Source organism: Bos javanicus, chromosome 16, assembly GCF_032452875.1.
Source record: "Bos javanicus breed banteng chromosome 16, ARS-OSU_banteng_1.0, whole genome shotgun sequence".
Lineage (NCBI taxonomy): Eukaryota > Metazoa > Chordata > Mammalia > Artiodactyla > Bovidae > Bos > Bos javanicus.
Window position 1 is genome coordinate 39286681 of NC_083883.1, and position 18421 is coordinate 39305101.

Consider the following 18421-nt stretch of genomic DNA (forward strand, 5'->3'; position numbering starts at 1 on the left):
TGGCAACCATAGCCAAGAATAATGTAATATCTTCACACAATGACAGATGAGAAATTTACATGGTGAACATTTTGTAACATATAGAAATATGGAATCACTATGTTGTACACCAGGAACTAAGGAAGTGTTGTAGGTCAATTATATTTCAAAAACAAATTAAATTCATAGAAAAGGAGATAGGATTTGTGGCTTGCCAAAGGCTGGTGGGAGGTGTAATTTCCAGTTAGAAGATAAATAAGTACTAGGGATATATGGCAGAACATGATAAATGTAATTAACACTGCTGTGTATTATATATGCAAGTTGTTGAGAGTAAATTCTAAGAGTTCTTCACCAGAAAATATTTTTTCTTTTCCTTTTATTTTGCATGATGGATGTATGCTAAACTTATTGTGGTAATCATTTCACGATGTATGGACATCAAATCATTATGCTATATGCTTTAAACTTATACAACGCTTTATGTCAATTATGATCTCAATAAAACTTGAAGGCGGTGACTCTCATGGAGGCAGCGACTCTCATGGAGGCAGCAAGCACGAGATGTGTCTGTTGCCCTCATTAGGTTTAATTACCCAGTTGGATCATGATCATGTCTGAGTCTCTCAAAGTGTTCTAGTAATTGTCAGTGGTTTACATGAAGTGACCATGGGTGTATCAAACTGTACAAAACTGTATGAAAACTATCAAAGTTGTACATATTTCTAAAATGAAAAGGCTCTCATATTCTCCTCACTCTGCACTTTGCTGTTGGTGTGACAAGGCTTTTTAAGATGTTCCTGGCATTTTTTTTTTAATTTGTAAGGTTATGGGTTAACTTTATGGTCATTGGCAAGAAATCCCAAGTTCTCAACTGTACATATGTATAGTTTGTAAAAGAACAAAGCAACTGAGATACACTCTTAATGTTCCTTGTTTGGTGTGGAGGCTGCGGGGCAATGCCTTCCAGAGGGGCCGTAGTTAAGGTGTGCACTGTGGAACTGGACCTGTGGACACTACAGTGGGCATCCAAGCTTGTCTTGTTTTTGTATATAGTGACATAGCATCCCGCTGCCATTATTAGCTGTGGAAAAGGAGAGGGTCAGCTGGAATGAGAATTGTTTTGGATAGTTTTTCACTGAAGTGCTTCCCTTGTGGCTCAGCTGGTAAAGAATCCATCTGCATTGCAGGAGACCTGGGTTTGATCCCTGGGTTGGGAAGATCCCCTGGAGAAGGGAAAGGCTATCCACTCCAGTATTCTGGCCTAGAGAATTCCATGGACTGTATAGTCCACGGGTTCGCAAAGAGTTGGACTCGACTGAGCGACTTTCACTTTCACTGAAGTACAGTAGTTTTAAACTTTTTTTAAACAAACCATAGAACTCTGCATTGTCAACAAAGCCAAGAGCCACTGCACCAATGAAAGTTCAAGAACCTTCTGTACTAAACATGATCTGCAATGTCCTATTAATTTTGTTTGTATGTTTGGAGTACTTAAATGTTTTTGAAATCAAATAAATAGTATTACATTTTTTAAAAACGTCAAGGAAAAAAATAAATGCATGTTAATTTCTCATGCAAATAATCATTTCACTATGTAAAAAAGCACATAAATATATTTTCCATTGGTGCTTATTTGTGTGTTAGTTGCTGCCTCGGTTATTCTGAGAAAGACTAAATTCTTAATGTCTAAGAAATGTTTGGTTTATAAGTGCCTAGGGAACAAGAGACTCTAATTGGCCTGTGAAATTGCTTTTACAGGTGTCTAAAATTGTGGATACTATTTATAAGCAATTGTGTGGAGATGATTCTCCCATTCTGAGGGAAGCTATGTTGCGGGTCATCACCTTGTTGACACGTACTTCACCGAAGAAGGTCATCTTTCAACTTATGGACTATCCAGTACCAGCAGATGAGTAAGGCCCCTCATGCAGGGTTTGTTCAGTCTTGAGAGTCAGATAGAGCGGGGCAGGTCAGATCTCGTTTCTTTTTTTCCTGAAAGATAATGTCTATTTTTACACCACATGAGATGATTGTAAGGCTTAACTAAGATCATATACAGTATGTGTAGCTTCATAAAATACATGACACACAGTAGACAATCAAGAAATGATAATTGTTATTATTTATTCGAGGCTTTAATTGTGTTCTGTTGTGCATCCCACATTGAAAAACCTCTCCTCAAAGTAATAATGGTTTTTTTCCCCATATGTGATAGAATTCATAGTGGTTTTTTTTTTTTCATTTATGAAGGACAGACCTAAGATATTTCCACCCACCAATAAGATAATAAAACAAAAAAATTCCCAAGTATACTTGGGAGACCCCTGTCCCTTAACTGTTTATTTGAAATTCATGATCCAGGATCATAAGAAATATTTAAGAAGAAAGGATGCTAATGTGAGCCTACATGACTTTATAAATCTAACAGCCAAATTAGAAGAGCTTATTAAATCACATTACTCCATTTCTATAGTTCATACATTGGAAGGGAAGGTATTACTTCTCTATTACTAAAAGAGAGTAATAGGCAGGAAGTTACATTATGGAAAGAATGCAGGCCTTGGAAACAAATTGACCCTTATATCCTGTGTGACATCATGTAAGTTTCATAAACATCATGATCCTCAATTTCCTAATCTATGACATGAGGAAACTTTTTATCTATGAAGCTGTTACACGGATTAAATTAATGTCTATAAGAGGTCAATGATTTCAAAAAACACTAAACCAATTTTGTTGATTTTTTTCAACAAGCCAACCAAGTTTATTGGTTTTTTGTTGGTTGTTCTTGTTGTTGTTGACTTTTTTCAACTGAAAGATTGCATTTTTAAAGGAAGCTTAAATTCACAAAGTATTTTACTAAGTATTTGTGAAAGTATTTGTGAAAGTATTTGTGAAAGATGATGCTGTGAAAGTGCTGCACTCAATATGCCAGCAACTTTGGAAAACTCAGCAGTGGCCACAGGACTGGAAAAGGTCAGTTTTCATTCCAATCCATAAGAAAGGCAATGCCAAAAAATGCTCAAACTACCGCACAGTTGCACTCATCTCACACGCTAGTAAAGTAATGCTCAACATTTTCCAAGCCAGGCTTCAGCAATATGTGAACCGTGAACTTCCTGATGTTCAAGCTGGTTTTAGAAAAGGAAGAGGAACCAGAGATCAAATTGCCAACATCTGCTGGATCATGGAAAAAGCAAGAGAGTTCCATAAAAACATCTATTTCTGCTTTATTGACTATGCCAAAGCCTTTGACTGTGTGGATCACAATAAACTGTGGAAAATTCTGAAAGAAATGGCAATACCAGACCACCTGACCTGCCTCTTGAGAAACCTATATGCAGGTCAGGAAGCAACAGTTAGAACTGGACATGGAACAACAGACTGGTTCCAAATAGGAAAAGGAGTTTGTCAAGGCTGTATATTGCCACCCTGTTGATTTAACTTATATGCAGAGTACATCATGAGAAACGCTGGGCTGGAAGAAACACAAGCTGGAATCAAGATTGCCGGGAAAAATATCAATAACCTCAGATATGCAGATGACACCACCCTTATGGCAGAAAGTGAAGAGGAACTCAAAAGTCTCTTGATGAGAGTAAAAGTGGAGAGTGAAAAAGTGGCTTAAAGCTCAACATTCAGAAAACGAAGATCATGGCATCTGGTCCCATCACTTCATGGCAAATAGATGGGGAAACGGTGGGAACAGTGTCAGACTTTATTTTTCTGGGCTCCAAAATCACTACAGACTGTGACTGCAGCCATGAAATTAATAGACGCTTACTCCTTGGAAGGAAAGTTATGACCAACCTAGATAGCATATTCAAAAGCAGAGACATTACTTTGCCAACAAAGGTTCATCTAGTCAAGGCTATGGTTTTTCCTGTGGTCATGTATGGATGTGAGAGTTGGACTTTGAAGAAGACTGAGCACCAAAGAATTGATTATTTTGAATTGTGGTGTTGGAGAAGACACTTGAGAGTCCCTTGGACTGCAAGGAGATCCAACCAGTCCATTCTGAAGGAGATCAGCCCTGGGATTTCTTTGGAAGGAATGATGCTAAAGCTGAAACTCCAGTACTTTGGCCACCTCATGCGAAGGGTTGACTCATTGGAAAAGACTCTGATGCTGGGAGAGATTGGGGGCAAGAGGAGAAGGGGAGAACAGAGGATGAGATGGCTGGATGGCATCACTGACCCAATGGACGTGAGTCTGAATGAACTCCGGGAGTTGTTGTTGGACAGGGAGGCTTGGCGTGCTGCGATTCATGGGGTCGCAAAGAGTCGGACATGACTGAGTGACTGATCTGATCTGATCTGATCTGATTTTACTACTTAGGAAATTCTTGAAAAGTAAAAATATTCATAAGACTCAGTGTTTTCTTGTTTAGGTAGGAACTGAGTATGCACTGTGTGTAAAGTATTCCCAGCCTTCAAGCATTTTGTTGAGGAGAGTGAATATACCCACATGAGTATAAGATAAAAGCTGCCAATGAGTCCATCATAAACAGTATGACTGAGAAGGTACAGAAAGGAAACATAATTAGAATTAGATGAACTTTATTAAACTGGTCACCAGCAGGTCTTGTGCAATAGTAGGTGAGGATGGACGTAAAAAAGAGTGGAATTTGTAGGTAAGCTTAAACGGAGAAACAGAAAGAAGATCTAGTCAGCCAGAGGATACGATCAAGAGGTAACGGAAGAGGCCTTGAAAGATTTGATGTCCATGTGGTTCTAAGCATGGTTCTATGAATAAGCCTTGCAGACAAAAGCATTTGGCACTAGCGTTCTAGAGAGCTGAGTGTGTCCATGTTCTGAAGTGCCAGGGCCCCATAGTAAGAACCCAAATGCAGAGAGAATGAGCAACAGAGTTCAGAACTCAGCACGGCTTGACAAGCTATCAAGAATATACCAAGACAGAGGACTGTTTTTAAAATGAGCAACAATAAGAATAATCTTGAAGAGTAGCAGGTATGTAGGGAAAGGAACTTGGGAATTGGAAGCTGAGAAGCTGGGGTTCTAGTCACATCTGGTGAACTGATTAGATATGTGACATTTGGGGAAATGGCTTAGTTTTTAAATTTAACTTTCTAATTTTTAAGTTATGTAGATTTTTATTTAATTACCTTTTTATCTAGCTTTTCACATTGATTTATTTACATATATGTTAATTTGTATATCGATACCAGTTTTAAAATATTCAATTATCCCTGGACAAACAAGGTCACAAGGTGGAAGGAAGAGTATGGGGTACAGAAGCTGATCAGTTCCTGATGTTGAGCTGGACAGATATTTAAATAATAGTAGGAAATGAACTTGCAGACTGAGAGACTGTATTTTCCATAAGACCTTATTAAAATTCTTCCTCTGTTTTCAAGGACAAAAATCTTAATGGGATCATTTGGGAATGGGAATATCAGTTTGTTTTGGACTTGTCTGAAGTTTCTTTGCTCTATAAACATGTAAAACCAAGATTGTTTTCCTGATTTGAGTCACACTGTCGAGCAGGAAATGAAAAGTGCATGATTCTCATGATCAGGGGTGGGGGGTTGTGTTTGCAGCATTTTGATACTGATGTGGTACGCAGCCGGTTCTGAGTCAAGTGTGGTCCCTCATGTACTGAAGACAATCTTGTTGATACTGAAAGGAAAGCCTAGAGAAATGGAGAAAATAATAACAGAAAGAAAACATTTCTCTCTCGACGCTACGAATATGATGCCTGTGGCGGTAAATAACACAATGATTAATTTCTGTTTGTTGTCATTGTTTTCTTAATCATGAAAATTCCTATCTGCCCACAGACTCAATCATACTTCTTTGACACAGTTTGGCTCTCATTCATTCATTCATTCATTCACTCAATGCACACCCATGATCACAAAGCTTACAGTCTCGTAAGAGACACAGACAATGAACCAAAAAAATGTGTCATATGTCAGATGATACAAAGCTTAGAAGAGATATAAAGCAGGGTAGGAAAAAGAAGTGGCTGGGAGGGTTTCGGTAAATTGCTCAGGGTAGGTCTCTCTACTATAGTAATCTAATCAAAGACCTGAATGAGGTGAGGAAGTGATCCTTGCAGGTACCTGGGCATGAGAGTCCTAGTCAGAGAGAAGGGCAAAAGCCATGTAGTGATGGGAGTTTACCTGGTATGTTAGTGAAGCAAGGTCAAAACATCTGGAAAGAACTAACAAGGGTGAAAGTGTAGGAGATGGTATCGGAGAGGTAGGCACCAGTCAGGTCACATAGACTTGATAAGCACGTGAAGGCCTAATCTCATTCATGCCATCATTATATATCTCCCAAGCACCCACACTGGCACTCCTGAGAGTAAATTCAAGTCTTATAGAGATATAATAGGAAAAAATGGATAATGTTCCGTAAACATGAGGTGGTGAGATATGTTTCTCTGATATTGTAGGTATTGTAGTGGTCAGGGCACCAAACAATTTGTTAGTGACCTGGTACGCCCTGTCCCCCCTTAAATATTTCACTGTCCTGGATTGTTGAAGCAGTGGGAGGACCTGCGTTATTAACCACGTTGGCATGGAGTTGGGGGAGCTGTGTCCTCCTTGGGAACCAGCTTGATTCCTGCCAGTTTGGCAGTCAGGCACTGTTGACAGTGCTTTGGGAGCCCATGGCCAGAAAATGCTTGGCACGGTTCCTGCCTCAGAATGGACTTAGTGACCATTATTGAATGAATGAGTATACATGCTCGCTTCAGGTTTCCCTCAAGGAAGTTGGGGGAAGGGTTGCAGAGTCCCTCCCTTTCCACGTCCCTCATCACTGCTGACTGGGTTTAAAGGGAGATGGTTACATTCTTGACGCCAAACCTTTCCATTACAGGCATCCCAGGCCCTGTGCACATTACTGCCTCTTGGTCCTTACAAGAAAGCGGTGGCCCAGTTTTTCCCCCAGCTTTTGATGGCCCTCATGCTTCAACTCTTTTACAGCAGCAACCTGCGACTGATGACAGAAGACAGGCCTTTGTGAGATACTAGGGCTTGTTTCAGACTGAATAAGAAATGTGCTACTCCTTTGGGTTCCTTTGGAACTACATAATCCCATGTGCAGTATATTCATTTATTATAGTTTTCTCCCCTTAGAAGGGTAGGATGCCTTTGCAAAAGTAATTACCCTAAGTACCTCAAAGTAAGCTAGGACCTTCCCTGAATGTGTATGTAGTGTATAAAAAAAAATCACTCCCACAGAACACAGTTTATTCCTGCCACAAAGGGAGGCCACCACACAGAGAGAAAGAGTAGGGAGGAGCAGCAGGTCCAAAGCTGGATATGTACTAGCTCTGCCATTTACCCTGATAATAATCTCTCAGGGTAAATTAGGTGTCAGGTGAAATAATATGCCCAAATGTGTTTTGTGAAATGTAAAGTTGCTTTGTGGTTGGTGATGTGATGGGTGGGCTTATGATAGCATGCTGCCATTCTGTCCATGTATGCATGCATGCTAAGTCACTTCAGTCATGTCTGACTCTTTGCAACCCCATGGACTATATAGTCCACCAGGAAATTCTCTCCATGGGATTCTCCAGGCGAGAATACTGGAGTGGGTTGCCATGCTCTCCTCAAGGGGATCTTCCCAACCCAGGGATTGAACCCGCATCTCTTACGTGTCCTGCATTGGCAGCTGGGTTCTTTACCACTAGTGCCACTTGGGAAGCCTGTCATTCTGTCCACATAAGGTAAATTCAGCTTTTCTCTTTTGCCCAAGAGATTACAGTTAGGTTTACTACTGTGCAGGGTAATCTGGACCCAACTGTCTGCTATTTGCCCTCATCTAAGCCAGGCAGGACTCTCAAACACAATCTGTCCCATTAAGATATTAAGTATGCTAATATAATCCACTCTCTTTCAAGCAGACATACACCAAATCATCTCAAGTAGGTAAGAATGTATTCTATTTATTTAAAGCATCCAAAGAAGACAATCAACAGGCACCTTTAGCATGTTTTCATATCATTTAGCATCTTTTGCTAATAAGCTTTTAATAAACTAATATGCTGCTCTATTATTAATCCTAGATTTTATATGCTACAATTTCAGTTTAACTCCACACCCCCACACCCTGTTAATCAGGAGAGATGAAGACCATTTAGTGCTGTTTTCCTCTGAAGCATCCCCTTTCCCAAATCAGCATCCTGCCCATCGTAGAAAAGCCAGGTCATTTGTATTTAGTTATGTAATGGCTACTGGCAGGTGATGACTCTCTTTTTTGGGCCCTTAGCTATGCCCGGGATGCCCTGAGAGTTCTGCTGAATTGTTCTGGACTTCAAGAGGTGGATACTGCTCTAAAGAGAAAGAACTGCTGGAACCAGTTTTCCCAAGTGCTGTTTCACCATCACGGAGTCTACCTTGTGGCCAAGTAAGAGCAGGGGCTTTGAGAAATGTTCTGTCTCTTTCCTACCCGTTTCATCTTTCTTCAACTGTGGGAACACAGTCAGTATCCACTCCAAACTTCCAAATCTCTCTTAATAATCTGAATTGCCATTCAACTTCTACTTTTTCACTTATTTTTGAGGGGGGGGGGTTTACTTTTCCTTGCCTTTCTCTCTTACCTAATGATATAGATACCAAATTATCCTTCCTCTACCCAACAAGTTTCTCTTTCAGATAAGGAGAGCTGGAGGGGAATCTGCTTCTTCCTTCCTCTGTTGTTAGCTGATTTCTGCTTTATAGACATCAGATGGTTATAAATGTGCTCCCACTTAGAAGAGGTCTGATATAAACCTGTGCCCAATGAGACAGATAAATTTGGGAAAGTATAATAGAAAAGGGATTTTACTTGTACCACAGTTCTTTTTCTAGTTAATCCACCAGTGAATAGCAAGCTTCTGATTACAGGAATCAGATTTTCTGATCAAGAATCAAGATACATGGCCTTGACAACTTAGTAGACCATTTGAAGTTGTGACTGACTCAGAAAGTACAGTGCATATGGTTCCTGGACTCTTGGAGCTTTTAAACCAACATTTTGTTTGCACATAGATTTCAAGAACATATCTTATTTTATATAAAAACAAAAGGTGGTACCTTTCCATCCTACAGATAGAATCATTCTATCATCAGTACCTTAGTACATTTGAATCTTCTTACTCAAAGCATGGTCCACATACAAATAGCATCACCTGGGAGTGAAATATGCAGAATCTCAAGGCCCTCTCCAAACCTACTAATCAGAAGCTGCATTTTAGCAAGATCCCTGATTGATCTGTATGCCCATTCAAATTTGAGCATCAGAAAAAGACCCTGATGCTGGGAAAGACTGAGATCAGGAGAAGAAGGGGGTGACAGAGGATGAGATGGTTGGATGGTATCACCAACTCAATGGACATGAGTTTGAGCAAACTCCAGGAGACAGTGGGGGCCAAAGGAGCCCATGTGCTACAGTCCACGGGGTCGCCAAAAGTCAGATGCAAAATAGCAACTGAACAACAACACTTTAGTGCTTCTCTTCCTGGAATCTTCAAATCGAAGCTCTGTTACATGATCCTTCCCAGTCCTGCTAATCTGATCCAGGCCAGCATGTTGGAATAACTGTGAGCCTGGTCACTGGCCCAAGTGTCTTATAGAGAACGGCTCAGTGAATCAGGGCTCACCACCTCTTCTCCTTAATAACCTAGGATATCTCCCAAGATAGTTTCTTAATTATATCATTCAAAGGAATGATTTGGTCTAAAACTACCAGTGTAATCTGTGTGGTCACCTTTGATTGTCAAGATATTTATTTTGTATTATTTATTTTTTCTACTTTTGGTTAGGCATGGATGGGAGCTTGCAGTAACATAGGGCAGTCTATACTGTGACACAGGATAGGAGAAACAGGAAAGAGGACTGATGTTAAGGACAGAGATATTATCAGTGATCCAGGTATATATAACTCCCCAGAGTCTGCACAGAATTCATAATGGGGCTGCAGTTTACCTTGGATTAAGGGATATTTGAGAATATTCTTTTTATCTGCATGATACAAAATATAAGGCTAATGGTTCTCCCTTTTCTACCATTAGCATTTGCTGATGCAGAAAGTGTTTTTATCTTCTTTGCTAATTCAGTGCCTTATTCTTCTTTACAGAACTCTCAGTGAATACAACTTTCCACAGTTTCCAGAGACCTTGCATTATCTCTACAAACTCGCTGTAGAAGGTCCTAGAAGGTCAGAAGACAGTGTCATAACAATAATATTCTTCACTGAAGTGAGTTTCACTAGGAGACTGTGAATAACTGGGTTCTCATTTCCTTTCCTCATCCAAACTTAAATCAACATTCCAGTGTTTTATCTCCCTCTCCATATACTGATTCTTACCAAAAGTTAAGACAATAACAGATATCTGAAGCTGAGGGGGTAAGGTGAAGATAGATTTGGACTATGAGAGGGTTGTCCCTTTAGACTGTTCCAGAAATTGAACTTTGAAGGGGTTTGAATTGTGCAAACTAATTATTTTTGTAGAACTAATTCATATATCTCTGCATGCTTGTTAAAGTATGTGGATAATTGAGTTTACTAAAGGTGCTAGGTAACATTTGGATCTAAATGAGATTTCAGACTGCATGGAGGAAAAAAAAAGAATGGACTAAATAACTGGGTAACATGAAACTATAGAACTCTATCACTTTGTACATGAACATTACATCAAATATTGGAATGCCATAAAGAATTAAGCAAATTGAAGATTTTTGCTCACAAAAGGCATGTAGAAAATTCTATAAAATGAAATTAACTAAATGAAATCTAATCTTCCCTAAAAGTAATATATAATATACAAGTTTCGATTTAAGGTATGATGCTAAATATTTCCCAAAGTATGACATGATTTCAAACTTCATAGGAAAATAGTTAATAAATTACAAAGGCATACCCCTACACTATAGTATGTACTTCTAAAGCTTTCAGAAGGATACATGAATTAGTTTAACTTAACATTGCAATAGCAAATCACCTATGTTTTTCAAACTTGCTTAATACATTTGAATCTCTCATATTTTATTATGTGACTCATTATTTTTATTGTACTATCCTTTAATTATGTACAAATACTTAACTGGTCTAAACATAACATACCAAATCCCTCCCCTACAATAACACAGTTAAAAGAGATTTACACTTACTATTTGTTTTTAATTTCTATCTCAAATAAAGCAAATGAATTCAGGTTTTTAACATTAACAGATGGATGAAGAGAAAGACAAGTGGTGGGGGAGAAAAAAAGGATGGAGGGAGGGAGAAAAAAAATTTCTTAGCTCAGAAAGGCCTAGAAGTTGTGAGTACCTCTACTCCTCAGATCTTGGTTTCTACATACTGTTTCCCACAAAAGGAACAAGGGTTCCCTGTAGGAGTGGTTGATTCCACGGAATGTACACAATGAATCTGAAACACCCTGTTCTGCCAGACTTACTTAAAAAAATGACAGAATGGGTCAAAAGGACACAGAAGCCAGCTTGAAGGACCATCCCCAGGAAAACCTATGACAATCTGATCAACAAAAGGATCGACAGTAATGGCTTAAAATCCTTTGAATAAAATAAGAATCCTTGAGCCTGAAAAAAAAAAACAAATAAAAAATAAACATACAGACTACATAAAATTTATATAAGCGTCATTAATATACCTGATAATGTTGAATGAAACCTAGTTGCCTCTCTCATCATGGATGTAATACTTACTGGATGTAATATTACATCATGGATGTAATACAATTGGAGAGTCACATGACTGTCCTTCCAGGAAATCAGCAATGACCACACTCTTCCACTGCTTTCTCTGTTTAGAATTTCTGGACAATTGTCAACTTTCCAGTTCAACTATGCAGCCTCTTGGCCTTTAGTTATTCTGAGCACACAATCTATGTATTTTACCTTATTTTGGTCTTTTAAGCCAGTGACACCTAAGATAGTATTACCAATGCCCATGCCATATATTTATATTTGTTATTTCTAGTTTTCTACTGGAGTAGGCAATGGCACCCCACTCCAGTACTCTTGCCTGGAAAATCCCACGGACGGAGGAGCCTGGTAGGCTGTAGTCCATGGGGTCACTAAGAGTCAGACACAACTGAGTGACTTCCCTTTCACTTTTCACTTTCACGCACTGGAGAAGGAAATGGCAACCCACTCCAGTGTTCTTGCCTGGAGAATCCCAGGGACAGGGGAGCCTGATGGGCTGCCGTCTATGGGGTCGCACAGAGTCGGACACGACTGAAGCGACTTAGCAGCAGCAGCAGCAGCAGTTTTCTACTACTGTAAATAGCAATCAAGTTTACATCTTTGTGCCTAAATTTTCTTTCTTTTGGTATTTTATTTTCTTATAATAGATTCCAAGAATTTGCAATAATAACTAAAGTGTATAAGCATTCTTGGGCTTCCCTGGTGTCTCAGTGGTAAACAATCTGCCTGCCAATGCAGGAGACGCAGGTTTGATCTCTGGGTCAGGAAGAGCATCTGGAAAAGGAAATGGCAACTCGGCCCGGTATTCTTGCCTGGGAAATCCCATGAACAGAGGAGCCTGGCAGGCTACAGTCCATGGGGTCACAGAAGAGTCGGACACAACTTAGCGACATAAACATTCTCAGTCTGGGGACGGTTAACTGGAAGGCAGGGCCATCGGTGCTCCCCACACAGTTCATGGGTGAGCTCATTCCATAGCACTTCACCACCGTGGACAAGCTCTCCAATGTGAGAGGTAGAATAGATGTCCTGCGGGTGATTTGATTTGTTCTTACTGTTAAAACTTTCAGAGAGGTTGAATATTTTTAAAATATTATTATCTATAAATTAAAGTTTCATATTATGGATACCCTGATCTTTATCCATTTAGCTACTATGACCTTAGTTTTTTCTTAATGAATTGTATGATTCTCTCTCTCACACACACGCACACACACACACACCACAGATTTGTGGAGGATATCAAGCAACATATGAACACGGTACTTTAAACATCATTAGTGAGATAAATCACAAAGATTAAAAAAAGTCGGTAAAGAAATATTTTCCCCGCCTCAGAGGGTTTATTGATGTTATATGCATTGAGACCATAATTTTAAGATTATGATATGCATTGAAAGTGAAAGTGTTAGTCGCTTAGTCATGTCCAACTCTCTGCAACCCCATGGACTGTAGCAGACCAGGCTCCTCTGTCCATGGGATTCTCTAGGCAAGAATACAGGAGTGGGTTCCTATGCCCTTCTCCAAGGGATATTCTGGACCCAGTGATTGAACCTGGGTCTCCCGGACTTCCCAGGTAATGCTAGAGGTAAAGAACCTGCCTGTCAATACAGGAGACATAAGAGACATGGGTTTGATCTTTGAGTTGGGAAGATCCCCTGGAGTAGGGCACAGCAACCTACTCCAGTATTCTTGCCTGGAGAATCCCATGGGCCGAGGAGCCTGGCGGACTACAGTCCATAGGGCCACAAAGAGTCAGACACAACTGAAGTGACTTAGCACACACACACGCTCCTGCACTGCAGGCAGATTCTTTACCATCTGAGCCACCAGGGAAGCCCATGGTATGCATTACATGGTAGAAAATGAATAAGTAAACATATAACTGCTATTAGGCACCAAGGTTCTCCAGGTAAGAGAAAGAGGAGGCAGCATAAAAGTATAAAAAGTTAAAAAAAAAAAGTTAACATAAACTCTATTATCCTATGTGAAAAATTTCTTTCATCATATCTATATGTATGAAATTTTCTTTCATCATATGTATATAACAAAGCACGTATTTCTTATTACATCTGCTACTTCTCCTTCCCTCTATGGGCCCAGAAATATATGTGAAGTAAAAGTTTGTGTATGTATTTAGAGTTTTAGTGTGATTTGTATTCGTTTTACTAAACATGTCTTGATTTTTATTACTGAAGCAAAAAAATCTTGCTTGGCCATTATTCCATCTACAAACTTAACTGTTTTCTTTTAGCTTCTCAATAATTTCTTCAAGGACCCATTCCCAGAAAAATTTTTGGTTCTCTTCAGAAACTGGGTCAATGATCCCGATCCTGCAGTTTGCAAATTGAGCCTTCAGAAAATTGCCAGTATGGCACCAGTTATCAATGAGGTATGCATGTGTATGTGATTTGTGTCTGCCAGCACTCAAAGTTACGATCTGAGATTTGATGATCTGAGATAACTCAATATCATTACTGACAAAACACTGATTATTTTTAGTTTATACATCACTAAAACAAAGTCAAGTATTTTATCAATAAGGAAACTGAGTTGAATTGAAAGGATGTGTTGTTAATAGGCTTTATCATCTTATTTCTATTTTCCCAGAAGATTATTCACTACACTCAGGACTTATCAAAATTGCCTTACATAAACACTCTTGTTTCAGTCTAAACCACATGTCTGTAAGTTATTTTTCACTCCAACATATACACATGAATACACACTAATTCCTGTCTCAGAGCGTTCATTCAAGTTTTTTCTTCCTTTATACTACTTTCCTCCTCCACCCATTCACATTTTTCTTATTTTTCAATGATTATCTCAAGGCAAATTTCACTGAATATTCTGCTTTCTAGCACCCTGATCCCTTTCAGAGCCACTCCAACTATAAGCACTTGCTTATATAATATTTATATTTATGGCTCTCTACCTATGACTCTGAAACTAACAGCATCAGCGTCTCTTGGAAACTTGTTAAAAATGCACCTTGTTAGGCCCTATCACAGGCCTATGTTATCACAAATCCTAGAGGTTGTGCCCACCAACCTATGACTTCAAAATTCCTCCAGGTGATCCTCAGTTCAGTTCGGTTCAGTCACTCAGTCATGTCTGATTCTTTGCAAATCCATAGACTGCAGATTACCAGGCTTCTCTGTCCATCACCAACTCCCGGAGTTGCTCAAAATCACATCTATAGAGTTGGTGATGCCATCCAACCAACTCATCCTCTGTCGTCCCTTTCTCCTTCTGCCTTCTATCTTTCCCAGCATCAAGGTCTTTTCAAAAGAGTCAGTTCTTCACATCAGGTGGCCAAAGTATTGGAGTTTCAGCTTCAGCATCAGTCCTTCCAATGAATATTCAGGACTGATTTCCTTTAGGATCAACTGGTTTCATCTCCTTGCAGTCCAAGGGACTCTTAAGAGTCTTTTCCAACATCACAGGTCAAAAGCATCAATTCTTCGGCACTCAGCTTTCTTTATGGTCCAACTCTCACATGCATACATGACTACTGGGAAAACCATAGCTTTGACTAGATGGACCTTTGTTGGCAAAGTAACGTCTCTGCTTTTTAATATGCTGTCTAGGTTGGTCATAGCTTTTCTTCCAAGGAGTAAGCGTCTTTTAATTTCAAGGCTGCAGTCACCATGTGCAGTGATTTTGGAGCCCAGGAAAATAAAGTCTGTCACTGTTTCCCTTGTTTCCCCATCTATTTGCCATGAAGTGATGGGACCGGATGCCATAATCTTAGTTTTCTGAATGTTGAGTTTTAAACCAACTTTTTCCCTCTCCTCTCTCACTTTCATCAAGAGACTCTTTAGTTCCTCTTTGCTTTCTGCCATAAGGGTGGTGTCATCTGTGTATCTGAGGTTATTCATATTTCTCCCTGCAGTCTTGATTCCAGCTTTTGTTTCATCCAACCCAGCATTTTGCATGATGTACTCTGCATAGAAATTAAATAAGCAGGGTGACAATATACAGCCTTGATGTATTCCTTTCCCAATTTTGAACCAGTCCGTTGTTCCATGTCTGGTTCTAACTGTTGCTTATTGACCTGAATACAGATTTCTCAGGAGGCAGGTGAGGTGGTCTGATATTCCCATCTCCTGAAGAATTTTCCACAGTTTGTTGTGATCCACACAGGCAAAGATTTTAGCCAGGTGATTCTGGTACAGGCTAAACTGGAGAACTACTGTCCCATATCATTTCCCACTGTCATGTGAATACTTGCCTTCCCAGAAGAGTACATCAAAGCATATTCCTAAGTTTTATAATTCACTTGCAAATTCCAAAGTACCTTGCACAATGCTGAGACTGCAGATATTCCATAAATTGTTACTGATTTAATAAGAAATTTAATAAATCCTAGTATATGTATTTGGAGAAGGAAATGGCAACCCACTCCAGTGTTCTTGCCTGGAGAATCCCAGGGACGGCAGAGCCTGGTTGGGCTGCCGTCTCTGGGGTCGCACAGAGTCAGACACGACTGAAGCGACTTAACAGCAGTAGCAGCAGCAGTATATGTATTAAGCATAGTCTCTGAAAGCTTAAAGACAGTCAGTGGGCACTCATTTTAAATTTAGAATGAAGTGAGCCATAGTTAATTTGCTTTAGATAAATCATAGGAGTCAATAGTATGAATTATAAATAGAAAGTTATTTATTGCCTTGTCTAGTGCTCTGACCAAGAGAGACACAGTAGAAAGTGATCTGGATTGAGGTTTAATATACCATCTACTAGTAAGGACTCAGTTTTCCTGCATGACACAAGCGTCTTCTGGCTATTACTTTGGCAAATGGTATTTATTTCTTTTACTTCTTTTCTTTCCAGCCTTTCTTTCTCTTTTTTGATGCCTCCTTTTCATGTTTTAATGGCTTGATACTCTGCATGTCTCTGATCTGCAATTGAGGCCCACAACTTAGCTCAGGAGCTCAGTGGCTCTCATGTTTAGATGTTAGTACTGCCAATGGCATGTTGGTAAATATTTATTAAACAATCAACTCTGTGAAAATAAGACCACTTATTCCCTGATGTAAATACTCCCACCATCGCTGATTTCAATCTATCAAAGGGACATCAGTAAACATGGATCTGGGCAGAGATGCACAGTAGCACATTATTAGTTAATATTTCCACCATCCAGATACAATACATGTAAACAACCGGAAAGGCAGAAAAAATTAGAAAATTTAGCAAAAGAAATAGGAAGAAATGAGTCTTGAATATTTACTACCATTGTTTTTTATTTATTTCTAAATTTACAAAATTTAAATTTTTAATAGTGACTTTTTTTGACAATTGATTCCTATAAGCCAGCCCCAGCACATCACTGCATGGTGCCCACAATCAGAGGTGTGCGTATCAAATGCTACCTCAAGTCTCCTTCTAGTCTCTAATTCCCACCGCTTTCTTTCTGTTATACATAGATAGAAAATGTCTGCAGCTTGTTAACATCCATCTTGGACGCCTTCCTTTCCAAAGACATGACTGTTATAATCCGGGCCTTGATAACCCTCAGAAAGCTTTTAGACAGACTGGACAAGGTGACCTACTCCTCCCTGTCTACCAGAATTGCCTCCAGCTACTGTCCTCTGATGGATCATGTGAGTTTCTCACAGATATGTGAGATCATTGGGTTTCATCATTCAGCTGAAGCACCAGCTAAGGCAATGATATTACATTCCAGAATAAGTGAACAGAAGGCGGTCAATTTGTGCCGATCTGCCATTTGTTTTCCAGAGATAATAATATTGACCAAGTAAGCTCTAAGTTTGTATATGTGTTTTTACACATTTTTAAAATTTTATGTATTCATTTATTTTTGGCTGTGCTGGGTCTTCCGTGCTGCTCGGGCTTTTCTCTAGTTGCAGCAAGCAGGGGCTATACTCTAGTCGCAGTGCACAGTCTTCTCACTGTAGTTTCCTCTCTCGTTTCAGAGTATGGGCTTCAGGGTACGTGGGCTTCAGTCGTTGCTGCACATGCGCTCAGTTGCTGTGGCTCCTGGGCTCTAGAGCACAGGCTAACTGAGACTCACAGGCTTAGTTGCTCCATGGCATGAGAGATCTTCCCGGATCAGGGATCAAACCCATGTCTCCTGCATTGGTAGGCAGATTCTTTACCACAGAGCCACCAGGAAAGCCCTGTATGTTTGTTTTTAAGCTACAGAAGTCTGACCATAGGAAATGAGAGTCAAAATGTAGCCTTTATTTTTAGATGAAAGAGGAATTGTAGTTTAGTGGCTATATTTGTTAACACAGAATCTGGACTTTCTAGGTTCAAATCCCTGTGCTGCCACTGACTAGCTGTGAAATCTTGAGCAAGTGGCTCAGTCTGTTAGTACATCATCTGTAAAACAGAGTGAGTAGCAGGTATATTATGGGTATTAGAGTTGACATGTGTAATACCCCAAATGAATTTATTATCATAGAAAACATTAATTAGAAAGTCTTTGATCAGAAAGTTGTGCATTTTGAAAATTCTCATTTTTATGGTAATGTGTAGTATTTATGGTAAATGTATAGTTTATTAAAAATATAGTATTTTAATAAACAAGAACATGTTGGTATGCTATGAGAAATCTATTTGTTTTTAAAGACTCCTTTGATGAGTTGTTTGTGAACCAGAGAATTGTGTCATAGTAAATTATCTTGCCAAAATTTGTAACTTCTTACTAGTTCTGCAGATTTCATTGAAAGGGGGCTCAATATTATTAAATTATAGAAAGAGGAAACTTAGTGGCAGAAAAGATTTTTATAAGGA

General features: G+C 39.3%; 1 protein-coding gene across 3 annotated transcripts in view; it reads left to right on the plus strand.

The window, feature by feature from the left end:
• MROH9 (maestro heat like repeat family member 9) overlaps window positions 1–18421 on the plus strand; it is a 145425-nt gene that overhangs the window by 58989 nt on the left and 68015 nt on the right. For all 3 annotated transcript variants that reach the window (XR_009729921.1, XM_061382585.1, XM_061382584.1), the window contains exons 10-16: window positions 1741–1895; window positions 5543–5708; window positions 6828–6970; window positions 8223–8360; window positions 10071–10191; window positions 13914–14051; window positions 17089–17265. Coding sequence is in view for 2 of the 3 variants with exons in the window: in XM_061382585.1 (XP_061238569.1) it covers window positions 1741–1895; window positions 5543–5708; window positions 6828–6970; window positions 8223–8360; window positions 10071–10191; window positions 13914–14051; window positions 17089–17265 (1038 nt within the window). In the remaining variant the exon portion in view is untranslated. The remainder of the gene's footprint in view (window positions 1–1740; window positions 1896–5542; window positions 5709–6827; window positions 6971–8222; window positions 8361–10070; window positions 10192–13913; window positions 14052–17088; window positions 17266–18421) is intronic.